Source organism: Dermacentor andersoni, chromosome 10, assembly GCF_023375885.2.
Source record: "Dermacentor andersoni chromosome 10, qqDerAnde1_hic_scaffold, whole genome shotgun sequence".
Classification (NCBI taxonomy): domain Eukaryota; kingdom Metazoa; phylum Arthropoda; class Arachnida; order Ixodida; family Ixodidae; genus Dermacentor; species Dermacentor andersoni.
The window spans coordinates 53,883,216-53,905,612 of record NC_092823.1 but is presented as its reverse complement, the minus strand read 5'-3'; the positions used below and the strand labels follow the sequence as shown (position 1 = coordinate 53,905,612).

General features: G+C 45.7%; 1 protein-coding gene across 1 annotated transcript in view; it reads right to left on the bottom strand.

The window, feature by feature from the left end:
* LOC126543431 (potassium voltage-gated channel subfamily KQT member 1-like) overlaps positions 1-22,397 on the bottom strand; it is a 167,078-nt gene that overhangs the window by 64,419 nt on the left and 80,262 nt on the right. Inside the window, exon 2 of the mRNA XM_055077972.2 lies at positions 20,436-20,803. Within this exon, the coding sequence (XP_054933947.2) occupies positions 20,436-20,593 (158 nt within the window). The 5' untranslated portion in view covers positions 20,594-20,803. The remainder of the gene's footprint in view (positions 1-20,435; positions 20,804-22,397) is intronic.

The following is a 22,397-nucleotide window of genomic DNA, read 5'->3' as shown; positions in this document are numbered from 1 at the left end:
TATTGTTGGTTGATTCGCTGTCGCGTTCACGGTTGGCTTGGAGCGGGGCCACTCCTGGAAGGGGATGTTTTGCGGTGCTTTCCCACGGGCCCCAGAAGTCGTCGCGGACAATGGACAAACGCGGGGGCCACTGACTTCGGGGTCAGCTCTGGGATCAAGAGGCGCCTGCTCGGGTCAAGACCTCTGTATACGAGAACCCTCTCACCTCGGTGTGTTCCGTGAAACCAAAGTGCGGAAGTGTGCGTGTGAACGCTCCCCTCAAAGGCGGGTTGATGACGATGACTTTGGACGCTCCCATTGGTCGAAGATTGAACGGCAGTTTTCCCTCACCTAGTGATCTAGGGAGGACAGAGTGTTTTAAAGCAGCCGTTTCCGGCTCTTCAGTGTGCATTCTCTTTCAGTCATGCTAGACTGATGAACTGTAACGTTCTCCATCCTTCATGTAGATATTGTAACTAAATCCCATATTCCTCGTTCTCGATGAGAACAGGTCTCTCCCTTCAACAACGTCCTCAGCGTGGATGAGTTAGATGACGGCATGGGCCAGCTACCATTTATTTCATGCCCGACCCCATTCCTTACAATGGTTACCTACAATAAATTGGCTTCCTCTCAAAACTCTGGCTGTTACTCGAACTATGTACATCTTATCAACGATCGCTGAAGTCATGAGGGCTTACATATTGAGACATGACTCTAAGGCCAAATCAAGATGTCGATTAATTTTATTCTTAATATTTATGGCTCTTTCTTCTGCCCTCCTTTATTCTAGGACCTTTCTGTCCCTCTTCCTCTTCAAGGGCAGCATGTTTCCGAATACTTCTGCTGCGACATACCTCTGTGCTATTAAATAAAGGGCCTCTCTCTCTCTTCCCTTACACTCCCGTAGTCATTAACGCCACAGTTCCCTCAAGTGATTTCGTAGGAAACTCCACGGATGCAATGACCGGGAGAGATTTCACCCAAATTTCAGCAAACACGACGTGTACCATAAAAATACAAAATATGGCACTGCACTGCCCAAGATTACATGACTCAGCTAATTTGTGACCGAAAGGGACGGGTCGAGCCGGCTTAAGGCAATAGCGAAAACATATTTGTATTGTGGGAAGGCAAAAAAAAGAGAATAAATGAAATTGGCTTACTCACACAGGGGCCCTAATCTGAAGCCCCGAAGTAAGCTCTTTGCAAGCCTTGACCCCGTTGTCTCCATACTCGCTGCCTGACCTGTAGACTCCGCAGTTGCGACTGTTAGGTTTCATACCGATGTATGAGGCAGGAAAAAATATAGACAAGTAAGATGGTTCTCCCCGTCCTGCTAGACTATCGTCAGGCTTAGGCAAACCGACGCTCCCGATCGAGCATATCGAAAATAAAGAAGGCAAAGAGAGGGCGTTGGGAAGCACCCACCTAGACTTTCTGCATAAAATGAAACATGCAAGGCTAACCCGTGTATTCTAGAATGTCCCTCCACTCAACAGGTCACCAATGGTGATATCAACGCCGCCGATCGGCATATGTATTCACCGCGTTTCGTAGACACTGCGCGAGAATTATTGAGAAGCGTAGCGTCTTCTGCAACTGAGGGGTGGCACTGGGCTCAACTCGAGGATGAATGCGAAACTCGGAGACGTATACAAAATGCTAGAGCGAAAACCACCCATAGCATATACGTAATGAACTCGAACAGGCTATAGCTGGCAAGTTTGCACCGCGCCGTTTTAACGGAAATGCTAATAAGCCGTCATTAGTTTAATCATAATGAAGTGCAGGAAGATCTTCGAACTGAGGATGATTTCAGAAAACGGGGAATAGATTGTGTGTTGAAAGCCCATTTCGAAAATCCTGGCTCCATGAGTGCCCAGTAGTTTTTCCGCAACGTTTTCTCCGTCGTCACTGTAAATATTTTGCATGGCACTTTCGGAACTTGTAGGAAAGGGCGCCGTTTTAATGCTTTCGTCGTCACGCGAATGTCGACATTAGCATCCGAAGTAATCAATCGAACTGTTATTCTGGTTAACCAGTTATTCGTTTCTTGTTTTCGATGTCGCTCTTCTAATGGAGTGTACTTCATGTGTGAGAGCTTCTTTCTGCACAACGCTTGTGGTTCTGAAAGTTTGTTCCCCGTTGAATAAGACTACCTTGTCATAAATTTGTTTGCCTGGACACAAAACTGGTGAATACAATGGGCCCTGATGCGGTGTGAATATAGCCCTAAATAATATATCCTACATGTTTACAAAAAAAAAATAATTGAACCAGTCAACGCTTTAATTACGCGTTTTTTCAGTTCCCCCTTTTACATGGACAAACATCTATCATTAAGGCTTTTAATACGCTTTCAACACGCGCCCCTTTCCCTTGAGTTTTATGCCCCAAGTCCTTGCGCTGTTACTGAACGGTAAATTTACCATTAAAAACAAGATGCATCCAGTTTCGGTACCAAGCGAGTATTTGTCAACAAGAAATTGTGGTCTAGTTCAATGTGTCGAAACGTAAGCGTTATCTAAGACTTGTGGCGACGCTTTTTTCTAGCGGAGACGTTCACAGCCAGTTCGGCTGCAACACGCCGCATAATTTTTTTTATGCAGCACGCAACACTAGTTTGTACGCAACACTTCTCAAGCACGCACTTCTTTGCAATTCTGTGCTCGACAGAAAAAAAGAAGCCCACGCAGGTCTCTTATGGCGCAAGGTCTCTTATTATACACTTCATAAGCTCATGTAAAAATGCATTAAATAGAGAGCAACCAGTTTGTTAAACACTCTGCCCTCTTTTATGAATAATGAAGTTGTCTCGTTATGTGGGATAGCACATAGAACTAGAGAAAGAAAAGAACGAGAAGGTTGTTTGCTAAAGTGATGATTTAACAAAGCCGACTTAAGCGAAGAACAATGTAGCTGGAGAAGGAAAGGGTAACGTTTTCTTGCTCAACGTTAACCGGATAATGTTAAATGTAAATGGCCTATCCCAGGTTGTTGAATAAATGTTTCCTTAGAATCGCATCTTTAGTCCTTATACGCAGCTAAAAGTATTCCATCCTCAAGGGTGCTGTTAGTCCCAAGGCTGACAACCCTACTCCAAAGGCGTTAGATATGGCATCACTGATAGGGAGAAATTAAGTTTTTGTTTTTCAGCGACATTTAAGGAAAGTTATTATGACGACAGGAAAATGGCATGGAATAGCCATTATAGCTATCACTGTCCAACCCTCATGCCAAATATTTCGGTGCGCCTCAGGGGCTCAAAGCAAGCGCCCAGATTTAAAATATGTCTTCGCCGATTGCAAGTGTAGTTAGAGCTCGCTGCAGCAAATATTTTACAGCGCTGCAGGTTAGCCATTTTTAGCCTTGGAACAAACCAGCATTCATATGGGTGCAAAAATTTCGACTATCTGTCTGTAACTAACCGGAGGAAGTTCACTAGCATTATTCGTCTTCGCGAGATGGTATTTGACACCTTTCAGGTAAACTCGTAAAGCATTTTTTTGCGATCATACCGACGAGAAAGAAGCAACACATTGTTTCGAGTCACTCCGAACAGACGTTCGGCCCTCTTTGTGAGGTGAAAGGCAGGTGAACACGTGAGTTTTTGTAGGAGGAGCTTGTTTGTGGTGCTTTGGTTGTCGCCAAGGAAGTGTTATATCCTCCTTGGATTTCGCCCACCATAGGCACTCGGTGCAAGCAAACGCCGAATGCTTTCGATGTTTTTGCTTTTGATGTAACGCTTCTGATATTTGCTGACAAGGAAGACGACACAGGAAACGTGGCTCCGGCACAAAAAGACCTACGTTAACATCAACAACAACCAAAAAATCTATACATTCGGTCTGATGGTTTTTGTGGTGTTGCCTGTGACCAACCAGTAGGAATTCTGGGTACAAGCCCATGCGATCTGAACCCCAAAAATTGGAAGCTGCCTATACCGGTACAGGTTCATCAGAAACAGGCAGCCTTCTCAGAAGCCACCGGTTCCAAAAGAGGTGCGTTTTGATTATTGAAAAAAAAAAAAAGCTTGTCTGCGGATATAAACATTTCGCAGCAGTATTCCGTGACCAAAGCTCCTTCGCAAAAAAAAAAAAAAATGATGTAACTCATACACCTCAACAAAAACAAAATAACAATATTTGTCAGACCAACTCACTTCTATTTACTTTAGATAGCTTCGATAATCTAAGGTTTACCTGGCCACGACCTTCTTCTTCTGTATCAGGCTGCGAAATGAAACACGCACGGTGGAAATCAAAGCACTTTTCAATAGGTAATTAGCATGCAGCCTAATTCTAGTCGCCGCTCACTATATTTATGTTATGTCTACAAGCATCGCTATTCTACGTTTTACCTGATTACTGGCTTATCCTCCACAACTGGGCTGCGGAACGGCAAAGACAGATAAACACAATCAGGGTCATGAAAATCAAAATGTTGCGTATAAGGAAGCATTGCAGACTAACTCATAAGTAAAGTTAGGTTACATTTCGTCAGTAGCAAATACGTAACTTTTTTCAATAATTGTGAACCACAATAGACCCAAAGAGCCCAGTTTGCCTCAGACTGGATTTTTATTCGGAAAAAAAAGTTACCTCTAAAATGGCCTTGAATTCAATTGATCTTTTGATTTCATGACCGTTTCAGCGGTAATTTTTTTTCAATAACAGGGGAATGAATGAATTTCTGTTGAAATTTGTTGCGTCACAAGGAAGTGTGCTGCACGATAGCTTAGCCTGAACATTAAAAATGAAAACGTATTGCCAGTAGATTGACCATTTGTGAACCACAAATGAGTGCGTATGCATTATTATACGATTCCAATTGCCTCAGTACCTTTCTTCAGTATATTGTGAAGTATTGCTATTTGTCGTTTTCTCATCGATTACAGCTGATATTTTTCAGGCAACGGTGGGCTAATGAATATCGTATACCCCATCATTCTGCCATTAAACTTACCCCTCATCATTCAGAGAGGGTTTTCTAGTGAGGTTAGAAAATTTCAGATTGCTCTTAATCACGTTAAGTTGTGTCTCCCGTTCTCTAGGATGCACTCGTCATCATGAGAGTGTTCTTCATCAAACCGGACCAATATCTAGAAAACCTGCTATTATTTGCTTACCTGAAAGATTCACGGCTGTCATTGTTACCTCATGATTCACCTTGTGAATACGCAGCCTATGATTCTTGAAGCGTGATATACAAAGCAATGTATTCTTACTAGAACCAAGGCTGGAAGAATGAGCACTGTTAATTTCTAAAAGCAAGTTCTTCCAGGCGTACCCTTTAAAAATGTTTACACCCTCGAGGGTGTTTTCTTCTCGCACTATAACAGAGTTTCATACCTCTCCCTGTGAAATTATCTTGTCGAATATTTCTGTGAGCCGAACGCTGTCAGAATGATTACACAGTTTTCAACTACGTCTTTCGTAATCGCACGTTTAGTTAGAGCTCCGTTGTCGGCTTCAATAAATTTTTGTATGGCCCTAATGGTGGGGTGTTACCAGTGCAACAAAAAAAACACCCTGCAGGGTGCAAATATTTTTACAGTGTATTCTCAGGCTAAATTAACAAACGAACAGAAAATATTCGATAAGAACGCTTGTATTGTGTAGTTGCACATAAACTTGGTGCAATAATGCTCCGTGGAAGGTTTCTAAGCGTGGAGTAGTTCCAGAAGTACGGTTTTGAGCGCTAATTAAGCCACTATTGGAAGTTAGGGGAAACTTTGAAACTAAACAAAGCATTCGAGTCGTGTTCGATGCTTTCGCATTTGAATTTATCCTACTAGTAGATAAACATTTTAAACTTTACATCAAATGAGATTACAACTGTTTCTCGTATTGGTCCAAAGTCTATAAGCGAGAAAAAAAGGCTAAGGAGCCCAACAAAATATTGTGCAGATCTAACGCAAATCATGCAATTTGTGTGAGGCGAAATGTTTTGTTGAAATTGCATAAATTTGCCCATTTCATCTCTCCGTTCTTGTGGCAAAAAAAAAAAAGAAAAGCAGCTCGTGCGTGGGTATGTGCTGTCATTCACCCGTGCTATGAATGGACACCTTTAGATAAAGCTCCTGAAACTTCGTAAGCTGGCGACACTCTACTCCTCGACCTTCCCTCCTCCTCGTTTTTCCTCTCTTTCGCGCTCCCTCCTCGACTGTGGCGCCACCTACAACGCTTGAGTGTATCAGATGACCTTTCGCAGAGTGAATGCACGCGGTGTGCTTTAAGTGTTCGTGTTGGCTTTCTAGCACCGAGTAAACTCGTGTACAGCATAGAATTTCTATACGGAGGGTTATACAAATTCAGTAACGGCAGCTTTTCTTTTTCCTGTTTTGATAAATATATTTAAGAATCTATCTAAACGAGCACTAACATCGTACCATGACAATTCCAATTGTATCGCGCCCGCTACAATTAGGTACACAAGATTTGCCAATCGCGTGTCGCACGTTCTTGTTGCGAATGGTTGTAAATAACGCGTTCACGATCGAACGTCAACATCCTGGCCTCCAGCTAGCCCTCAGTACCTTAATATATGGTGCCGTCTTTACTATGTGAATTCGCGGCGCGTATTAGCTATGACGCCCAAAGGCCGGCAGAGGGCATGGTCGCTGCTATGGAGGTTCGATAGAGTATTACAAGCTAGAGCGCTATAACGCAAAGCTATTGCAAACTTTTCTATTCCAATTTTGCAATCAGCCCACCGCGACTGGTTAAAAATTTTCTTGGATCACCTACACTTAGCCTGTCTCTCACGCGGCGTCACAAAAACCGCGATAGCTCCTCATCTGATACGACGTGTACACACTGGTTATGCGCGATTGGACCGAAGGAAAGAAATATAGTTATTTCTCATTCGATGCTTTTTGCACCATTAGCCCTCGGCTATTGGTCAAAAGGTTTCGGGCTGCACCCACTTCACCTGCCTGTCACGCGACGTCACGACACCACGAAACCTCTTCGCGTCAAAGTGACGTGTACGCGTAAGAGATGCATTATTATGCCGAAGAAAACTGAAATTTCTTCTGAAAAGCCGCAGGCTACCTCGTTCCGAAAGGAATAAAAGATGGCTGCCACCGATCGCTCAGGCACCGGCTGCTAACACCTGGCAGGAGAGTATGGGTTTATTTGCGTACAATAAAACTCTTTGCGTGGCAGTGTAAGGTTTACGAGCACTCTTGGCACGTTTACAACCTCATTCTGCCAACTCTTCTTTGCTGAGGATCCGGTTTAGCGGTATTCTTAACTTTCTGTTGCATGCCGCTGCGATTTTCCACCAGCCACCGCAAACTAAGTAAGGGAAAGTGGACCAATCGCAGACGCCGGCACCACCCTCTTCATCCGGTTATCGATATACAGTGCAGTGGCTCGGCCCCACCGAATACTTCTCCACTTGAGCGTGCTCTTCGCCTCTTGTCAGCCAATTAGATAAGACAAGCTGCCCAGTGTAGGCAATGTTATTCGTTTTTAAAGCAAACAAAAGTTACCTTCTATAAACGAGGAGAGCGTTTGATTGCTCTGTTCAGACAACCCTGCGGGTCACCGCCTGATGCTTGCGTCGGCGGTTACGCAAATTTGACGTCAGGAGATTGGAATAAAAACATCCTGGAATAGTGCTACGTTATAGGGCCCCTACAGTGTCGCAAACATGCGTGTTTGCAAATCTTCTAAGCACATGGAAAGGCTAAGAGGTGGGCGCTCGTGCTATTTTTATGCTTCTAGAGCCGCAAAGTTGACAGAAATACGCGTGGCCGATCATAGAGTCGGGACTCTGCGTACATAGAAAATGAAATCAGTTTTTTAGTATTCGTTCGCGAAGTGGACGCGTGGTAAGAGCGCTTGATTAAGGTTCGACGAAGATCATAGTGAGCTTCCTTTGAGTAAATTATTTGTTCAGGTTAGTGACTCATTACGAACAACATTTCATCGTGCGTTAGCCCGTCCGTTCATGAAGTGACGTACTTCTTACGAACCGAGTTGCACTTAGATGCATGTATTGCGGACGGTTGGGCTTTCTCCGAAATACCGTCTACGAGATATGACTTTACTAAAGTGACGACAGCGCAAATAATTGCCGCGTTATGGTGCGGCCGAAATTGCGGTAAATGAAATTTATTTTTTATTCGTTGATGTTTAGGCACCATTTGTTGTCTCAGTGCGTAATTAAATGAACCAGACTAAGTGCCCTGCAGCAAGTGCGTCTCTCAGACATAGTGGCCGTACGAACTAATAGCTGAACGGATGACTTAACGAGCGTGCGAACTAAACGAACGAGCACGAACGACGACTAAAGCCTGTTTCACATGATGCGATTTTCGTCGCACCGGAAGTGCGATTTCCGTCGTTTGCGATGAAAATCGCAGTCGCAGTGCCGACCCCCCGATTTTCGGCTGCGACCAACCGGTTTGTCGCACAGTCGCACCGTCGCACCGATCGCTGCGATTTTCCGTCGAAATTGCGCGGAGAGCTGTCAACGGAGCTATTTCGCCGGTTTGTTTTGGAAAATGGCGTCTCGTACGACAAGTGCAATGCGCGGAGATGTGGATCGTCGAATTCGGTACGTACGCGAAGGGAGAATAAAAAAACTTGTACCGCAGATTGCATTCTCCGATTGCTATGCGTTTGTTGACACGCTACACAGCAAATGAAGTGCATTTTCACGTTTGCTTCGTACGCCTTTGCGAGTTGTCAGTGCTAGGAGGTGTTCGATCCCCAGCAGACGACGAGGTCGTCACAATGTTCTTTTGTAAAATCGCGCTTACGGAGCAGCTTGAATTATTTCAACCTCGGCAAGGGTAAATGACAAGACAGCAAAGTACCCGAAGTTTCAACGTTGCGCTGAACGCGGTACCGTTCAGTTGCATTTTCTTGTCGGTTTTCAAGCATGAATTTCCCGATGCATCTTGAAAGCTTATCTTGCCTCTTATTAAATTTGACAGAGCAAAAGTGTAGGCTATCGTAATGAATTTGCTACGATAGCATTAGATCCGTGGCTTGAATAAAATATTACATGCACGTTAAGTTGCACCTCTTCTCTGGATAATTTTTTTTTTCTTGCACAGAAACCAATAAACATAGACTATGTTGCGGACTTTGTATCCTTACTGCAGCTGTATGAACACTTGCTCTGCAAGGTAATTAACTGTACAGCTAGTAGATTAATTAAATTGCTTGCTATAGTGGCAAAGTGACGACGTACCCTCCTGCACAATTATGTAGAACTCGTGCAACAATGCGAAAAGCAGGCAAACGGGCTGTTCTTGTGGGGATAAACCAGTATAAAACGACACGCTGAAGAAAAGTAAATCAAAACTGTGCAGTGAAGTCAGCCAGTACAAGCAGTTCTTGCATGTTCACAGCTGATCAAGTGTGCAGAAACATTCATGCCTTACATGTTTCTAGTAAGTTTCTAATAAGTTTGTGATCACAAATATTAGTGTGTAAACCCATATAACGATATCCGCTGCGATTACTATCTTTAGAAGTAATGAAATACCATGCTACTTGCAAGAACATACATCACCCGAGGATTTTAGAACAAATTTCTGCATTTCAACTATACACAATATGTTGTTTATTCAATAAAAGACCACAAACTGGGCTTTTTTTGCAATGACAAACTTATTCCAAACTTTACTTACATATAGGGAAGAAAAGAAATTATAGACAGAAATATTGTTCTTCAATTTGTTCACCTGCCACTGTGGCTATAGCAGTCTGCTGCTAACACAAGGCGAGGGGTTGATTTGCCAGCCATGGAAGTCGCATTTCGATGGGAGTCGTAGGTGAGAAAAAAAGCTCTTGCACTTAGGTTTAGTTCACCTTTTATTGAACCCTTACACTTCAAAATGCTATTGCATAGGGGGGCATGCTTATGCAAAATCTAACACCAATAGAAAGCAAAGGGCAGAATTGTAAAACAACCATCTTTCGTGACAATTCAAGTGTGTAAATATTCATTGCATCAATATGTATTGTTCAACAGCACTGCACAAATAAGCATGATCAGGTATAGCAAGTACTCTGTCAGGAAGCTGGTTCTACAGATGTATAAATGTCAAGGCATGAATGCTCATACTACGTTGCACACATAGCACAAAAAAAAAACCCTTTTCAAGAGTTTTCCCTTCTGGCAGATATGAGTGGGCCATAAGCAGCAGAAACTTTATTGCAGGACATTGTGTAATACCGCTTATGAAAGAATGCAGAGAGTGAAGAGGCTTTTAACAGCAGTAGCTCATGCTGCTCTAATAAGAGGAACGATGAGCAAAAACATTTCTGGTAGAACACTTAAACAGTAACTTTCTGAAAGACAGAAAATTCCAGGTGAGAGTTGGAGGTACATTAGGCCCACACACACCAACAACACAGGCATACTACAAGAAACACTACAGCCTATGGTGTATTACAGTCTATGGGAAAGCTATCTTATACAGAAATCAAGAATGATGCAACAAGCCCTTGACAACACTGCAGACTTTCTTGGCCAGTCTGGCCTCTTGCTTTCTGATAAGTCAGCTCATATCGACGTTGGAAAAAAAAGAAAGACTAGAATCAAGAACTACCCCAGATTGCACATTGTGATCCACACAGCTGGACAAATATGCCCGCAAGTCAACATCCACAAATCCTCAGCTAGTGTAAGCCCATGACGGCAGAGCCAGCACGTGGGTGAAACAATTATGCAATGCCTGGGCGCAACTTCCACGCCTGGTGAAAAGAATAATCTCGAAATAATGGGGGTGGACGAGTGGATACTATAGAAAATCGCAGACGCTGTGCTCGTGTTCAAGGTGTGGTACGGTATGCAATACCAGCAGCACACAAAAAAGACAACTCATCGAATACAGGCATCGGGTAGTAATAACAGGTCTTTCCAACTGTACCATGCTTGAAGACCTCTATGAGAAAGAGCTAACGAACAAGCACCTCGACAGAGTAGAGTTGCAGCCTGCAGCACAAATTCTTTGTCTCAAGAGCTCAGAACCTCGTCCCAAGATACTATGCCAGCTAGCATATGAGATGCAAAGACGACTACCCCTCCCTTCAGAAACACAACCTCGGGAGTACCTGAACTTGAATCATGACAGGCCCATACCGTGGAATATGGGGGCAAACAATTAGGCCAGGAGACTGTATGCAACTGCCAAACACACAGAGGAGGTTGCTAATCATGAAGATGCAAGCAAACATAAGGCACATATAGTACACTGATCTGGCAATAGCAGTGTAACAGTAGTATGACACTACATAAACTTAAACCCCATATAACGTTTCGACAAGTGGACTTGTCTTCTTCAAGGTCCACGTGTGGAAACGTTGGCTCCTAGTTTCACCTTGTTCTCGTGTTGCTCATCGTCTTGAATTTCCATCTCCTGCCTTCCCCGAGTTTTCCCCAGAAAAAGAAAGACATCTTTGAAGGATAGATAAAAATTGGTGCTTGATGCAGCCAAATATAAATAAATATGCTACAGAAAGAAAATAGAGAAAAATTCCAAGTGCAGGAAAAAATCATTACAATTGCCAATCCTGCATGCCAGCACCTTTCAATGAACACTGTTGTTATTCCAATAGACAGACTGACAGCTTGCTTATGCAAGCACATTCTTCCAGTTCCATGCCATTGGGAAAAAAATGAGTTTCCTGGAAGGTAGCCACATGCACACTTGGTGATCACAATGTTTTTTTCCCCTGGACTTGTATATCTATATGTATTTTCTCCTTTTCCCGCTTTTATGTTTGGTTTCATCAAGTGCTAGTCTTTATCAGGTTTTATTGCTGTACTACTTTGTGGTAACCTTTATAGATCACTGCATTTTCACAATAAACCTTTTTTTAATTAGAAGTTAGCATACCCTGTTCTTACTGCTTCACACTGTACATTCTTGCTACATTGGCCAAATAAAAGATTTTATAAGGTATCATGAGGGCCATTAAAGTGACTTGTTGCAGTCTAAAAAAAAAAAAAATGAATAGCCTGGCTGCAAATGGCACCAGAGAACACATAGGACAAACAAAAAAACCGAGATGATCTAACAACCAAAAGCTTAATGTACACACCGAGTAAATGCTCGCTGACAAGCAATAGACTGAACATACACAAAAAGGAGAAGCAAAAATTCATGTGCGTTTCCTGACAGGAAATGCATCCATTTCTAACGGAGGCCGTGCTGACAAGATTAACCCAGCATTTTTAGATTTACAGCTTCCGTAATTTCTCTAGGCAGCAGATCTGCACAGAATGCTAGCTTCTTCCTCTACAATGCACGCTCAGATGTGGAGAGTGCATTGTAGAGGAAGAAGCTAGCATTCTGTGGAGATCGGCTGCCTAGAGAAATTATGGATGCTGTAGATGCAAATACACTGGGAGAATCTTGTGTCAGCATGGCCGCTGTTACACTTTCAGAGATGGATGCGTTTCCTCTTGGGATCTGTATGGACACACATCAGATCTTGCTTCTGCTTTTTGTGTAAATTCGATTTATTGCTTGTCGAACAGCATTTACTCGGCATGTTCAATAAACTTTCATTTGTTAATACACCTCATGATTGTCTTGGTCTCTAGCAGAAAGGCGTTCATTCTTTTTACAGTGAAGCTGTATATGCCTAGGCGAAACACTCATGGTCCGATCCCAAAAACCCTAGTGTAGGGGTATGAGCCATTGCATTCGTCTTGCATGATGGATGGAGACATTTCTGTTGGGTAGACATAGAAATGCTTATGCATTTCAAACATACATTATATTTGCGTATTATTGCAGGGAAGGGACACAAAGGGGGATGGGGTTAAGACAAGATCATGATGTCATTATTATCACAGCAAAGGTGTGGTGGGCCATTGGCTAGACAGATAGTGACGTCGTTTCTCTCTAGCAGCAGAGCGCGCGTGCAGCAGTCTCTCCGACTTCCCAATAGGTTCGAAAATGTGTCCCTGTATTTTTTTAAATGAAATGTGCAGCCCCAGTGTGTCACTTCGTAACTACAGTGCATAACTGAGTCATAAACATTATGATTAACGCATTACAAAACACAAGTGCGTAACATAATTCAGAAAGACTTTGATGGACCTGCTGGATTAACACAATGAACCACTCCATTGCAATTTCTATGATGGTGATCTTGCAAAGTGCAATGTGTGGCATTCCAAATAAAGAATGTGATAAACCCAAGCCAAACATGTGCATAACCTCATTAAGAAACGCAGACATAACCAATAATATAGAAAGACTTGAATAAACCATTGGAATTAACCCAGTGATAAACACCGGGGCTGCACATTTCAGCTTTGCTGGTTCACCGTCTCTACAGGGTGCATGGGCAGTAACTTTTTCTGTTATTGTTTGTTAAGTATTGTATATTGTTGTGCAAGTAAAACACGTTGGGCTAGTTGGTGCAATGTATTGGTACTGGTTTTTTTGCTGGTTTTTTTCTTAATGTTGTGCCCTTCTTCCTTTTGTAACAACTTTTTTATTCCCCCTTGCATAATACTCCAACCTTGCAGCCTGCGAGGTATATAAATAAATAAGTACATAAGCACGTCATGCATTCATTTTGTGCGTGGAACAAAAACGCATTGATAAGCTTAGACATATAGTCATTGCTTCACACTTTTAAAATGAATAATTATAGCTTGCTATCGACATTGAAGCAGCCTTTCGACAGCTAGAAAAGGAATCAGTTTTTCCAGCTCTGAACATTGAATTGCAGGAAATGCAAGCAGGCATAAAATTCTGCCAATATAATCTGTTTAGGAATACCAAATTGGAATAAACATTGAGGCTTGCATTTGTACTTTCTCTGGCTGAGCAATCTAGTTTGAAATGACTCCCATAAGCATGTCGTAACAATGTTGATCTAATACAGGTTAAATGCATGACTAGCTTAAGAAATCTGGATGATTGCTATATATTACAATGAAGAAACTATAATATCTAATAACATTAATAATATAATAATAATATTTATTTCCACAAAACAGGCTAACCGTGAGAGGCGTGCGAGGCTGAGGAGAAAGCTGAAAAATTCTACGGCAAGTGCGCCTGCCGTGGGCCTACGATCCTGCATTACGAATAGCGCATATTGATATGGTCTTCTTGTTAGAAGTTCCGAGTATACTACCAGCGCGAGACACGGGACAACAAAGTGGACGAGAAGCGTGTCTTTTATAATGCTTTGTTACAACGTACAGGTTTCTACAAAAGTGACGGTAACTGCTCGAAACATTTGATGCGTCGGCTTTTGCGCCTTTAGAAATATTTAGAGAGGGCTCCCATATATATATTCGCAGCGCAAGCACGGCGATGGACGAACCAGGCTAGCGCTAAGGTTGAATTTCACAACACGATTTTCATTCCACGTCGTAATCACACAGATCGTTTGAGGCTTCGTTCAGGGGCACACGCGGGCGTTCGGGTAGGTGCTTCTTGTTGCGTTTGGCGTAAGAATATGGCTAGGAGCAGGCACCACATATGCGCAATGACGGGCAATATACACGCATCATTTCTCCAGAAGCTGACGCCGAGCACGGGTAGCGCGAGGATCTTGTTGGGCTGACACGACAGCTTCGTGGCAGCCGAATTCCGAATACTGCATATACGGTGAGGGTAGCTATATGAACTTGTCGATAGGTCATCTTGTAGATTGTTGTAGCGTAGGCAGAACGAAACAGTCATAGAATGTAGATAAGACAACACACAGCGCTGAACCACCTGCGAACAGCTGTTTACGTGCGCCACCGACGTGCGCGATGTCGCACTGAACTACAGAAACCGCCGTCGCGCACCCCAAGACAAATCTTAACTAACGTTTTTAAATTAGTAAACGTACATATTATTTGCTTCTAATCAAGAGAAGTCAATAATATTATAGTGTAAACGTTTTATTCACTACAATAAAAGAATTATGCAGCGTGTGCCACGAAGCCTGGCAGTAAGCAACCCTGGGCGTCGCACCAGTCGCATTGTTGAAATCGCAATCATGTGAAATGAGCCCTCAAAAAATCGCATTGCGACGCGTGCGACAGCACCGATTTTCGTCGTTGCAGTCGCAGCATGTGAAACAGCCTTAAAGCAGCCGGTGAAAGAGCGGGCGACCGCACGTTTTCTTTGCGAGTGCTCCATCCTCGCTTCTTAACCTTCGCACAGTTTAAAGCTCACGCGAATGAGCGTACGTCTCAAAGACATATGATGTCGTCGTTCGGCGAGGAACGCGCCCCGTAACTCTGTTTCGGGAGAGCACGCACGCTTTTCCTTCCTATCGCAAATCCACCGGGCTACCGCGAACTACGAACGACAACAAAGGAAGCAAACAAAGCGATTCGCACTAAGGAAGGCAAACAAAGCTATTCGCTTTAAAGACGCCTAGTAAGTAAAAACAAAAGACAGAGAGTTGCTTTCCTAAGATGAGTTTTCACGCTCGAACCTGAAATTTTGTCAGAAGGACTGGGATGAATCTTAAAAGTTTCGTCATCGCATTTCCGCACGCATCCTCGCGTGCGAAACCATGAAGCGCACCGAATACGACCGCGTACTGCTTATATAAACGAACTACACGTAGCATAGAAATCGTTTTAAAGCATGCAGACTAACGGCAACATGCTCAACTCACTGTGCAATAAGTTGGCCCTGCGACTTCGATTCATCCATGCCTTTCTTAAGCCCTCGCGCTTACCGGACGGTATCGAGAAGAGCTTCTTGCGTTTGCTGAAACTATTTTGGCATATGAGGGCGCAACAGGTCATGGTGATGAAAAATGCCGTGACACGACGACGCACTTGCCACAAAATTTAATTCAAGGCGTTCGCAAACCGAAACGACACGGAATAGCAACAGCGTCTACACGCGCTCCTCGCCAGGCGGCGCACGCTTCTCACGCGAAATAAAGCCCCTCAATCTCCCAAAGTAGCGCCATTCGCTTCCCTCCTCCTCCGCTCGGCGCGGCCTCGACGGTGGCGCCGCCGGTGGTGGGCCTGCCGTAGCAGACGACGGCTAACACGCTACGGGAGGAAATCCGCAGAAAAGTCCGTTCGAGCCCTGCGGAGCAGTTTTTAGAGCGCAGCTCTTTGGCGTCCGTTCCTGGGTTTCGCGTCGTCGTCGGCGTTGTCGTCGGCCTCGTAACCAGCTCCGCCCCCCTTTCATCCCCCCAGCGCTAGCAGCGACCGACTGATACCGCTGGATGCCGCTGACGCCGCTAGAGAGTCAAGATAACGTGACTGCATAGAACACCGCCGCCGCCATGCAGAAAGAGGAGGAAAGGGTCCCCCGCCCCCCCTGTTCTTGTGTGGCGGATAGGGTGCTCTTCAGTTGCCGACGCGCCGGTTATTTCACGTAGGCCCCGGCACGTCGACGAATACGTGACCACCTTCCCACGGCTAGACCTGGTTCTTAGCGCTGCGGAAGCGAGGGTATCATATTGTTTGTGTCGGCATCGGCGGCGTTGTCCCTGAAACCAACTCCGCAGCTGGGGTTGACTCACTATCGGCGTCAGCGGTATCAGTCAGTCGCTGCTATCTCTTCCCTCCTCCCTTTATCGTGTTGTCCGCTTGCTGCGCGCGCTTCTGCCCCCATCGTTTGCCGCTGGGTGTACACGCCGCCCCCCTCCCCCCTCTTCCTGCGAGTCTCCGGTTGTCAAAGCGCCGGCTCGAACTTAATTCCTTTCTTCGCTCCTCCTCCAATGCAACCCCTGTGCGGTGGCAATCAGAGAGCCAGATCGGTGGCGGCGGATCTGTATATGTGCACCGCCCGAGCCGAAATTGCCGCTGCCGTTCGCCACTGCGAAATTATCTTGCTGGTAGTAGCTGCCTACTTCGCCCCTACCGCACTCACGAAAGACGTCGTGCACTTCCTGCAACTCGCATTAACCGTCCATCGATCCACACCGATGTTAGTAGTGGGGGACTTTAATGTTGACATAAAGACAAACAGCAATTTCCTAACACTTATGCGGGAGAACATCCCGTTCCTCTCGCTCGTAACGCGTCCCACGGCTGTGACAACCTCGCGAGGCACTTGTATAGATCTCGTCTTTGAGAATCAAGCATTGGTGTACCAAGTCGAACATATATCAGTCTATTTCTCCGACCACAAAGCTTCCTTCATGACTGTCAAGAACTGTTAGTGGAGTCTTTGTTAAAGGAATACGTGTGAAAAATAAAAAAAAATTCTGTGATAGCGCATACATGTGTTGCTCGATTTCTTTGCCTCAATCTATCGAAAAGGTGAAACAGCTTATTTGCTGCGCTCAAATTTCGCATTAGGAAGTAACGTAATCGTCGGTAATTTTTTTTCAATCGAGATCTTACTTCGTCAGTCGGTAACTGGCCTTTAGAATTTCGTGTTAGAATTGCGGAGGAAATAGAGAAAATGACCATTATTCAAGGCGTATTTAAGGCGTAAAGCGCGCGACGTTGAGAGTTCGTGTTGCTGAAACACGACGCAAGCACGCGGTGTACTCAAACACGCGCGTAATTACCAAAGTTTCAGGTGTTGACAGCGTGAAAGTATGTGTACGTGGTTTCGTAGGTTCATTCACGTACCTGCAGGACACTTTTGTTCGGTCGGCGCGTGAGAGATTCCGGCTGTGTGCGGTCAGCAATGCCTGGCAACAGGGCCGTTTTTTCATTGCGGGGTGCTTTGGTAATCGTGACGATATATTGTTTTTTTTTACAAGTACTGCTCCAGGAGGGCACATGTTATGGCTAACGGAGGCCTCTGAAGAGCACGTAACATTACACTAATGCGGGCGTCGCAGGGAGTGTTCGCATACAAAATTGGCTGTCCGCGATCTTATACCCCCTTGGCATGCACAGGCTTCGGCGAGCCCCATCCAGCGCTGGTTCTAGCTTTGGTGTTCCCGTTGCCGCTTTGGTGCCCTGGAGGCGCCGTCAATAATACGAAATAATGACAAGTTGTTACACTAGTAAATAAAATTTATTGAAGAAATACAATCGCGCCGAGGCGCCAACTTCTAAAGCAGCGCTAGCACGCGAGTATTATGAAACGCCAACGAGGAATTTACCGGCCCACGTACGACTCTACGATCAAAGTGCACGTGAAACATCCCCAGGCGAGCTAGATAAAGTTATCCGGAACCATCCACTGCGACCTCCATCCGAGCTTTAGTCGCTTCGGAACGCTAAAAACATTAATCACCACAAACCACATCAATACATGCGGGCGTACATTCGAAGCTAAAAGACTGCATCGTAAATCATAGTGAGCGTTGCAATAGCGTCGAGAATGAGCTAACTTCTGGTGGAGCTCAAAACACACCCTGAATAAAGTCGCTTTTATGTCATAGGCCAGCTGCAGATGCGTGCATTTCACCGCAAGACGATACTACATGAAACAAAGGTAGCACATTCGAAAAAAGAAAGTCAAACAACGCGCTAAAAACCACGCAGAGCATGAACAGCCACTTTTTCGAAGCGGAAGGCGTGAACTAGGCTCAAAATAAGAGGTTGTGAGTAGCCGTGGCCCTTACTTCACTAAGCCGTGCGTTCTTTGCCACTTCCTCGAAGTCAGCCCGCCCGATCCTGCGAATCCACACTTCTTATTGCGTTGCGCCCGCCGGACGGCAAAGCAAAAAGCTTTTTGCCCTCGCTGTGTCTGTTGCGGCAACTGAAGGCGCAGCAGCATGGCATCGCAATTAAGTTCTCGGCCCTGCACATTCTATTATGCTAACGCACTCCGTCAGTCCGCCTGCCGTACTTTTTTCGCGCAGGCCCAACAATGGAGGTCGGGGCGCGCTGGAAAGAAAAAATATACAAAAGCGCGGCGCCTGCTCCGTGCTGGAAAGAAAAAAATATACAAAAGCGCGGCGCCGGCTTCCACGTGACACAGATTGGCCAATGGGGGAGCAGAGGAGCTGCGGCGACAGAAAGCGTGGAGGAGGACGCGCCAGGGTGAGCGGGGTGGCGGAAAGATCTAAGAATGGCGCTACTTTTAAAAAATTGAGGGGTTTTAACGCGAAAACAGTGCTGGAGCGCGACTGGAAACAAACGAAGCCGGCGCGAAGGCCCACGTGATGCAGTTAGTCCAATAGCGACGCGGCGTCGGCCTTGGCCAGGGCGCGCGACGGATAGGCGGCATTCTTCGAAGCGTGTCACTACTTTACGAAGTTTGAGCGGTTTTAACTTTAGATAGTGGCTCGCTTTCACAAACGCCCGCTGGTAAGGCATTCCGAGAACCTTGTGGTAGGGTGATCCGTTGTCTTCGGCACTTGCGGGCGCCCGCGTAAGATGTGCTTAGTCAAATGGGAGTCAACCTTTTATTCTACCGTCTTAGCTAGCTATAGCGCAGCAGGTTACATAGCTCAACGTAGATAAACGTGGCCCAAGTTGCCACAAAATGCTGCGCGGGTGCCACAACCATCAGGTCTGCAGTGGCTGTGCTATGCGCATCCTGGCTCCGGAACTTGTCTTTATGTCTGCCGAGTATATAATACTGCGAATCTCGTGAGTGGCGGTCTGCTTTTGCTTGGCGCACGGAACGCACAGCCACAAAACACTGCTGAGAGGACAGTGGCACGCTATCATAACAGTAAGCTTTACATCCACTTTGCTACTGTATTTCGGCTTTTCGCATATGCGCGGAGACATTCCGGCAGCGATAACGTTTAAAGCGATTCGGCGCGTAAAGCAGTTTCTCGTGTGGCTTTCAGCCGTGTGTTTTCATGCACTGGCATATGCCTCATCACGGATAAAAAAACCGAAAACGTTATTTTGAACGAATTTCTGTGAATGTTTCTTTAAACATATTTTGCCAAGGCGGCCAGGGACGATTGGATGATTGCGCGTACACGTTGCCTGGCGCTGGCACTTACTTCCAAGCGTGTGTTGGAAAATACACTTCGATGTGTACTGGCCACAGCTACGAGGTTCCTGCCGGCGTGCTTTGTAATATTGAGGAGCACGCTATAGCGCGCGAGAGCACATTACTTCACAAAACGCTGCATGATCCCTGTTAATTGCAGCGGCCATCCGACAATGTTTACAAGTCTTGCGGTTGTTTCACGGGCAGATAACTTCTCACACATTCCTCGCAGAAAGGATGTCGTCAAAAGCCCGCGAAAGAAAGCATTAGCTGGTAACCCCACACACTTCCGATCATAGGGCCAGCGTGTGCAGAGAGAGCGAGGCATTTCGCACGCGTGGACACAGGCGAAGAGGACTCGCACTGGCACATTAGTTTGCCTTGGCACATTAGAAGTACACGTACGATTGGGACCCAATGGTTGGAGTATCGAGCTGCTGTGCCTAGGGACAGCCGTTTGATCCCGCCGTAGCGCACGTATTAAGATATTTGTTTATATCTACGTGCCATTCAGCCAGATCTACAGCAGCTGCACACGGCACCCGTGGTCATGAAAATCCGGGAAGGCTCGCGGAGAAAGCGTTACATTGAAAAAAACACAAAAACGCACAGCACATTTTTTGGAGCTTACCTGGCGAAGGAGCTACGGTCGTCGACCATGGGGCTGCAAAATGGCGAATAGCCCAGAAGGGATGCTTTACCCTCCATTTCGAACTGACGCTGCGGCTCTGGTCTGAGCCCAGTGTCCATAACGGGCAGCAACTGGTCACCGGGCACTTTGTTCGTCATTTCAGGCCAGCACTGCGCACTACTGATGCGGAGCGCGCGCTTTCCAAGCCGAAGCCTTCGGCTTTTCTTAGGTAACCACCTGGCCAGGGGTCAACCAGAATGGCGTCGGTGTGAACATGGCCGCCATATTTATTTGTAGGAGCTGTATTTGCTGCGTCGGGGAGAATCCTTCACTGCACCGGCGATGCACCTCGTACCTTGTTCCTTTACCTGCGTTCAGACAGAAAAAAAAAATACAATACCGAGTGAGGTACAGATAAAGCGTTGAATGTAGTGAAAGCAAGTGTAAGTATACTACGCATTCTACCGCGCGATGCACTACTGAAGAGAGCACGTGGATGTAGAACATGGGGCAAATCTTCTCCCTCTGGCAAGCCTACAATCACCGGGGTCGGTCCTGCAGGGAGTTTTCTGCAAACCTGTTTAGTGTATTGACGTTGCTTCCGCCGCCAATTGCAGCAAGAGTGTTAGCAAAGTTTGAGCTTAATAGTAGAGTACTCGTTCTATCAGCGGACGACGCCACGTATGATATGTGAAAAACCATACAAAACCCGGTGACTGTGATCAAAATACCGGAAGGGGGTTTAATATTCCTCTAAACGAATGTTTCTGCCACTGTCGCGTGATACACGTTTTGCAAGGATAACACAGTGTTCGCAGTGGTTGCGATAACAACACAGACGCAAGCAGACGGCTTGACCGCCCCCATTTCCTCCCCGTTATGATATATATCGGCGTTACGATAGTCAGATCACATCAGGTTTCAAGGCTTTGCTGAGTTCTTGCATTTACTTGCCTAGCGTTTTCCTCCCAGGAAATGTGACCTGCTACGGCCTGCTTCGTCTTATGCATCCACAAATTCACTCAATCTTCGATGGCTGCCAGCCAAAACGAAGAGGTGAAAATTACACATATAAGGAACTACGGTTAAGCTAAGCACTGGAACTACTCTCGTTTCGCTGTTCCCTACCAGACCTTCCCACGGACAGAACAGGACTTCACAGAGGAGGAACACGCTTAATATACCTGAAAACCTTTCCCGCCGGCCAAATGCTTTCGTTCCCTAAAAACAATACCCCCTCCCCTCTTTTTCCTTTTTTCTCGGCGCAATCCCTCAATCCCTTCGCGTGGTGCGAAAGACGTGCCATTTTCCGCAACGCCGACTTTCCATTAACTCGGCGCGTCCTCGCCGTTTCGGTGTCCTGGCTCCCCTGATTCCTCCTGGCGAGCGCGGCGGCGGTGAACAAGATGGAACAATCCCGTTGGTTGAAAGCAAAGTGACGAGAACGCAAACAACTACGCTTCTTGCTCGCGGGCTATAAGCCATGATCAATCTTCTCCGGCGATCCGCGACGCCTCCTGTCGACTGCGCTCTCGCTGTGTGCGCGTCCTCACAGGAGGCGAATTCGCCGCAGCGCCGTCGCGCTAGCCCTTGGCGCGCGAATACGCCTCGGGGTCTGAACACCCCACACCGCGTGAAAACGGCGCTGAGTACAGTGACGCCAGTAGGGTAACCGTCGTGACCATTATGTTATATGCTCAATGCAGGACGGTAGCCTCTCTCAGCTATCTGCGAGTACCGCTATATATTGTTAGCTGACACTCATCCCAGCATATAGATTGCCTAATCTCATCACACCGCCTTGTTTCTTGCGCTAGAGAAATGCGTTTCGTTTCGCTTGGCAGACATTCAAAAGTACAGTGACACCAGTAGGGTAACCATCGTGGCTGTCATATATTATTATCAATACAGGACGATAGCCTCTCTCAGCTATCTGTGATTACCCCAATATATTGTTAGCTG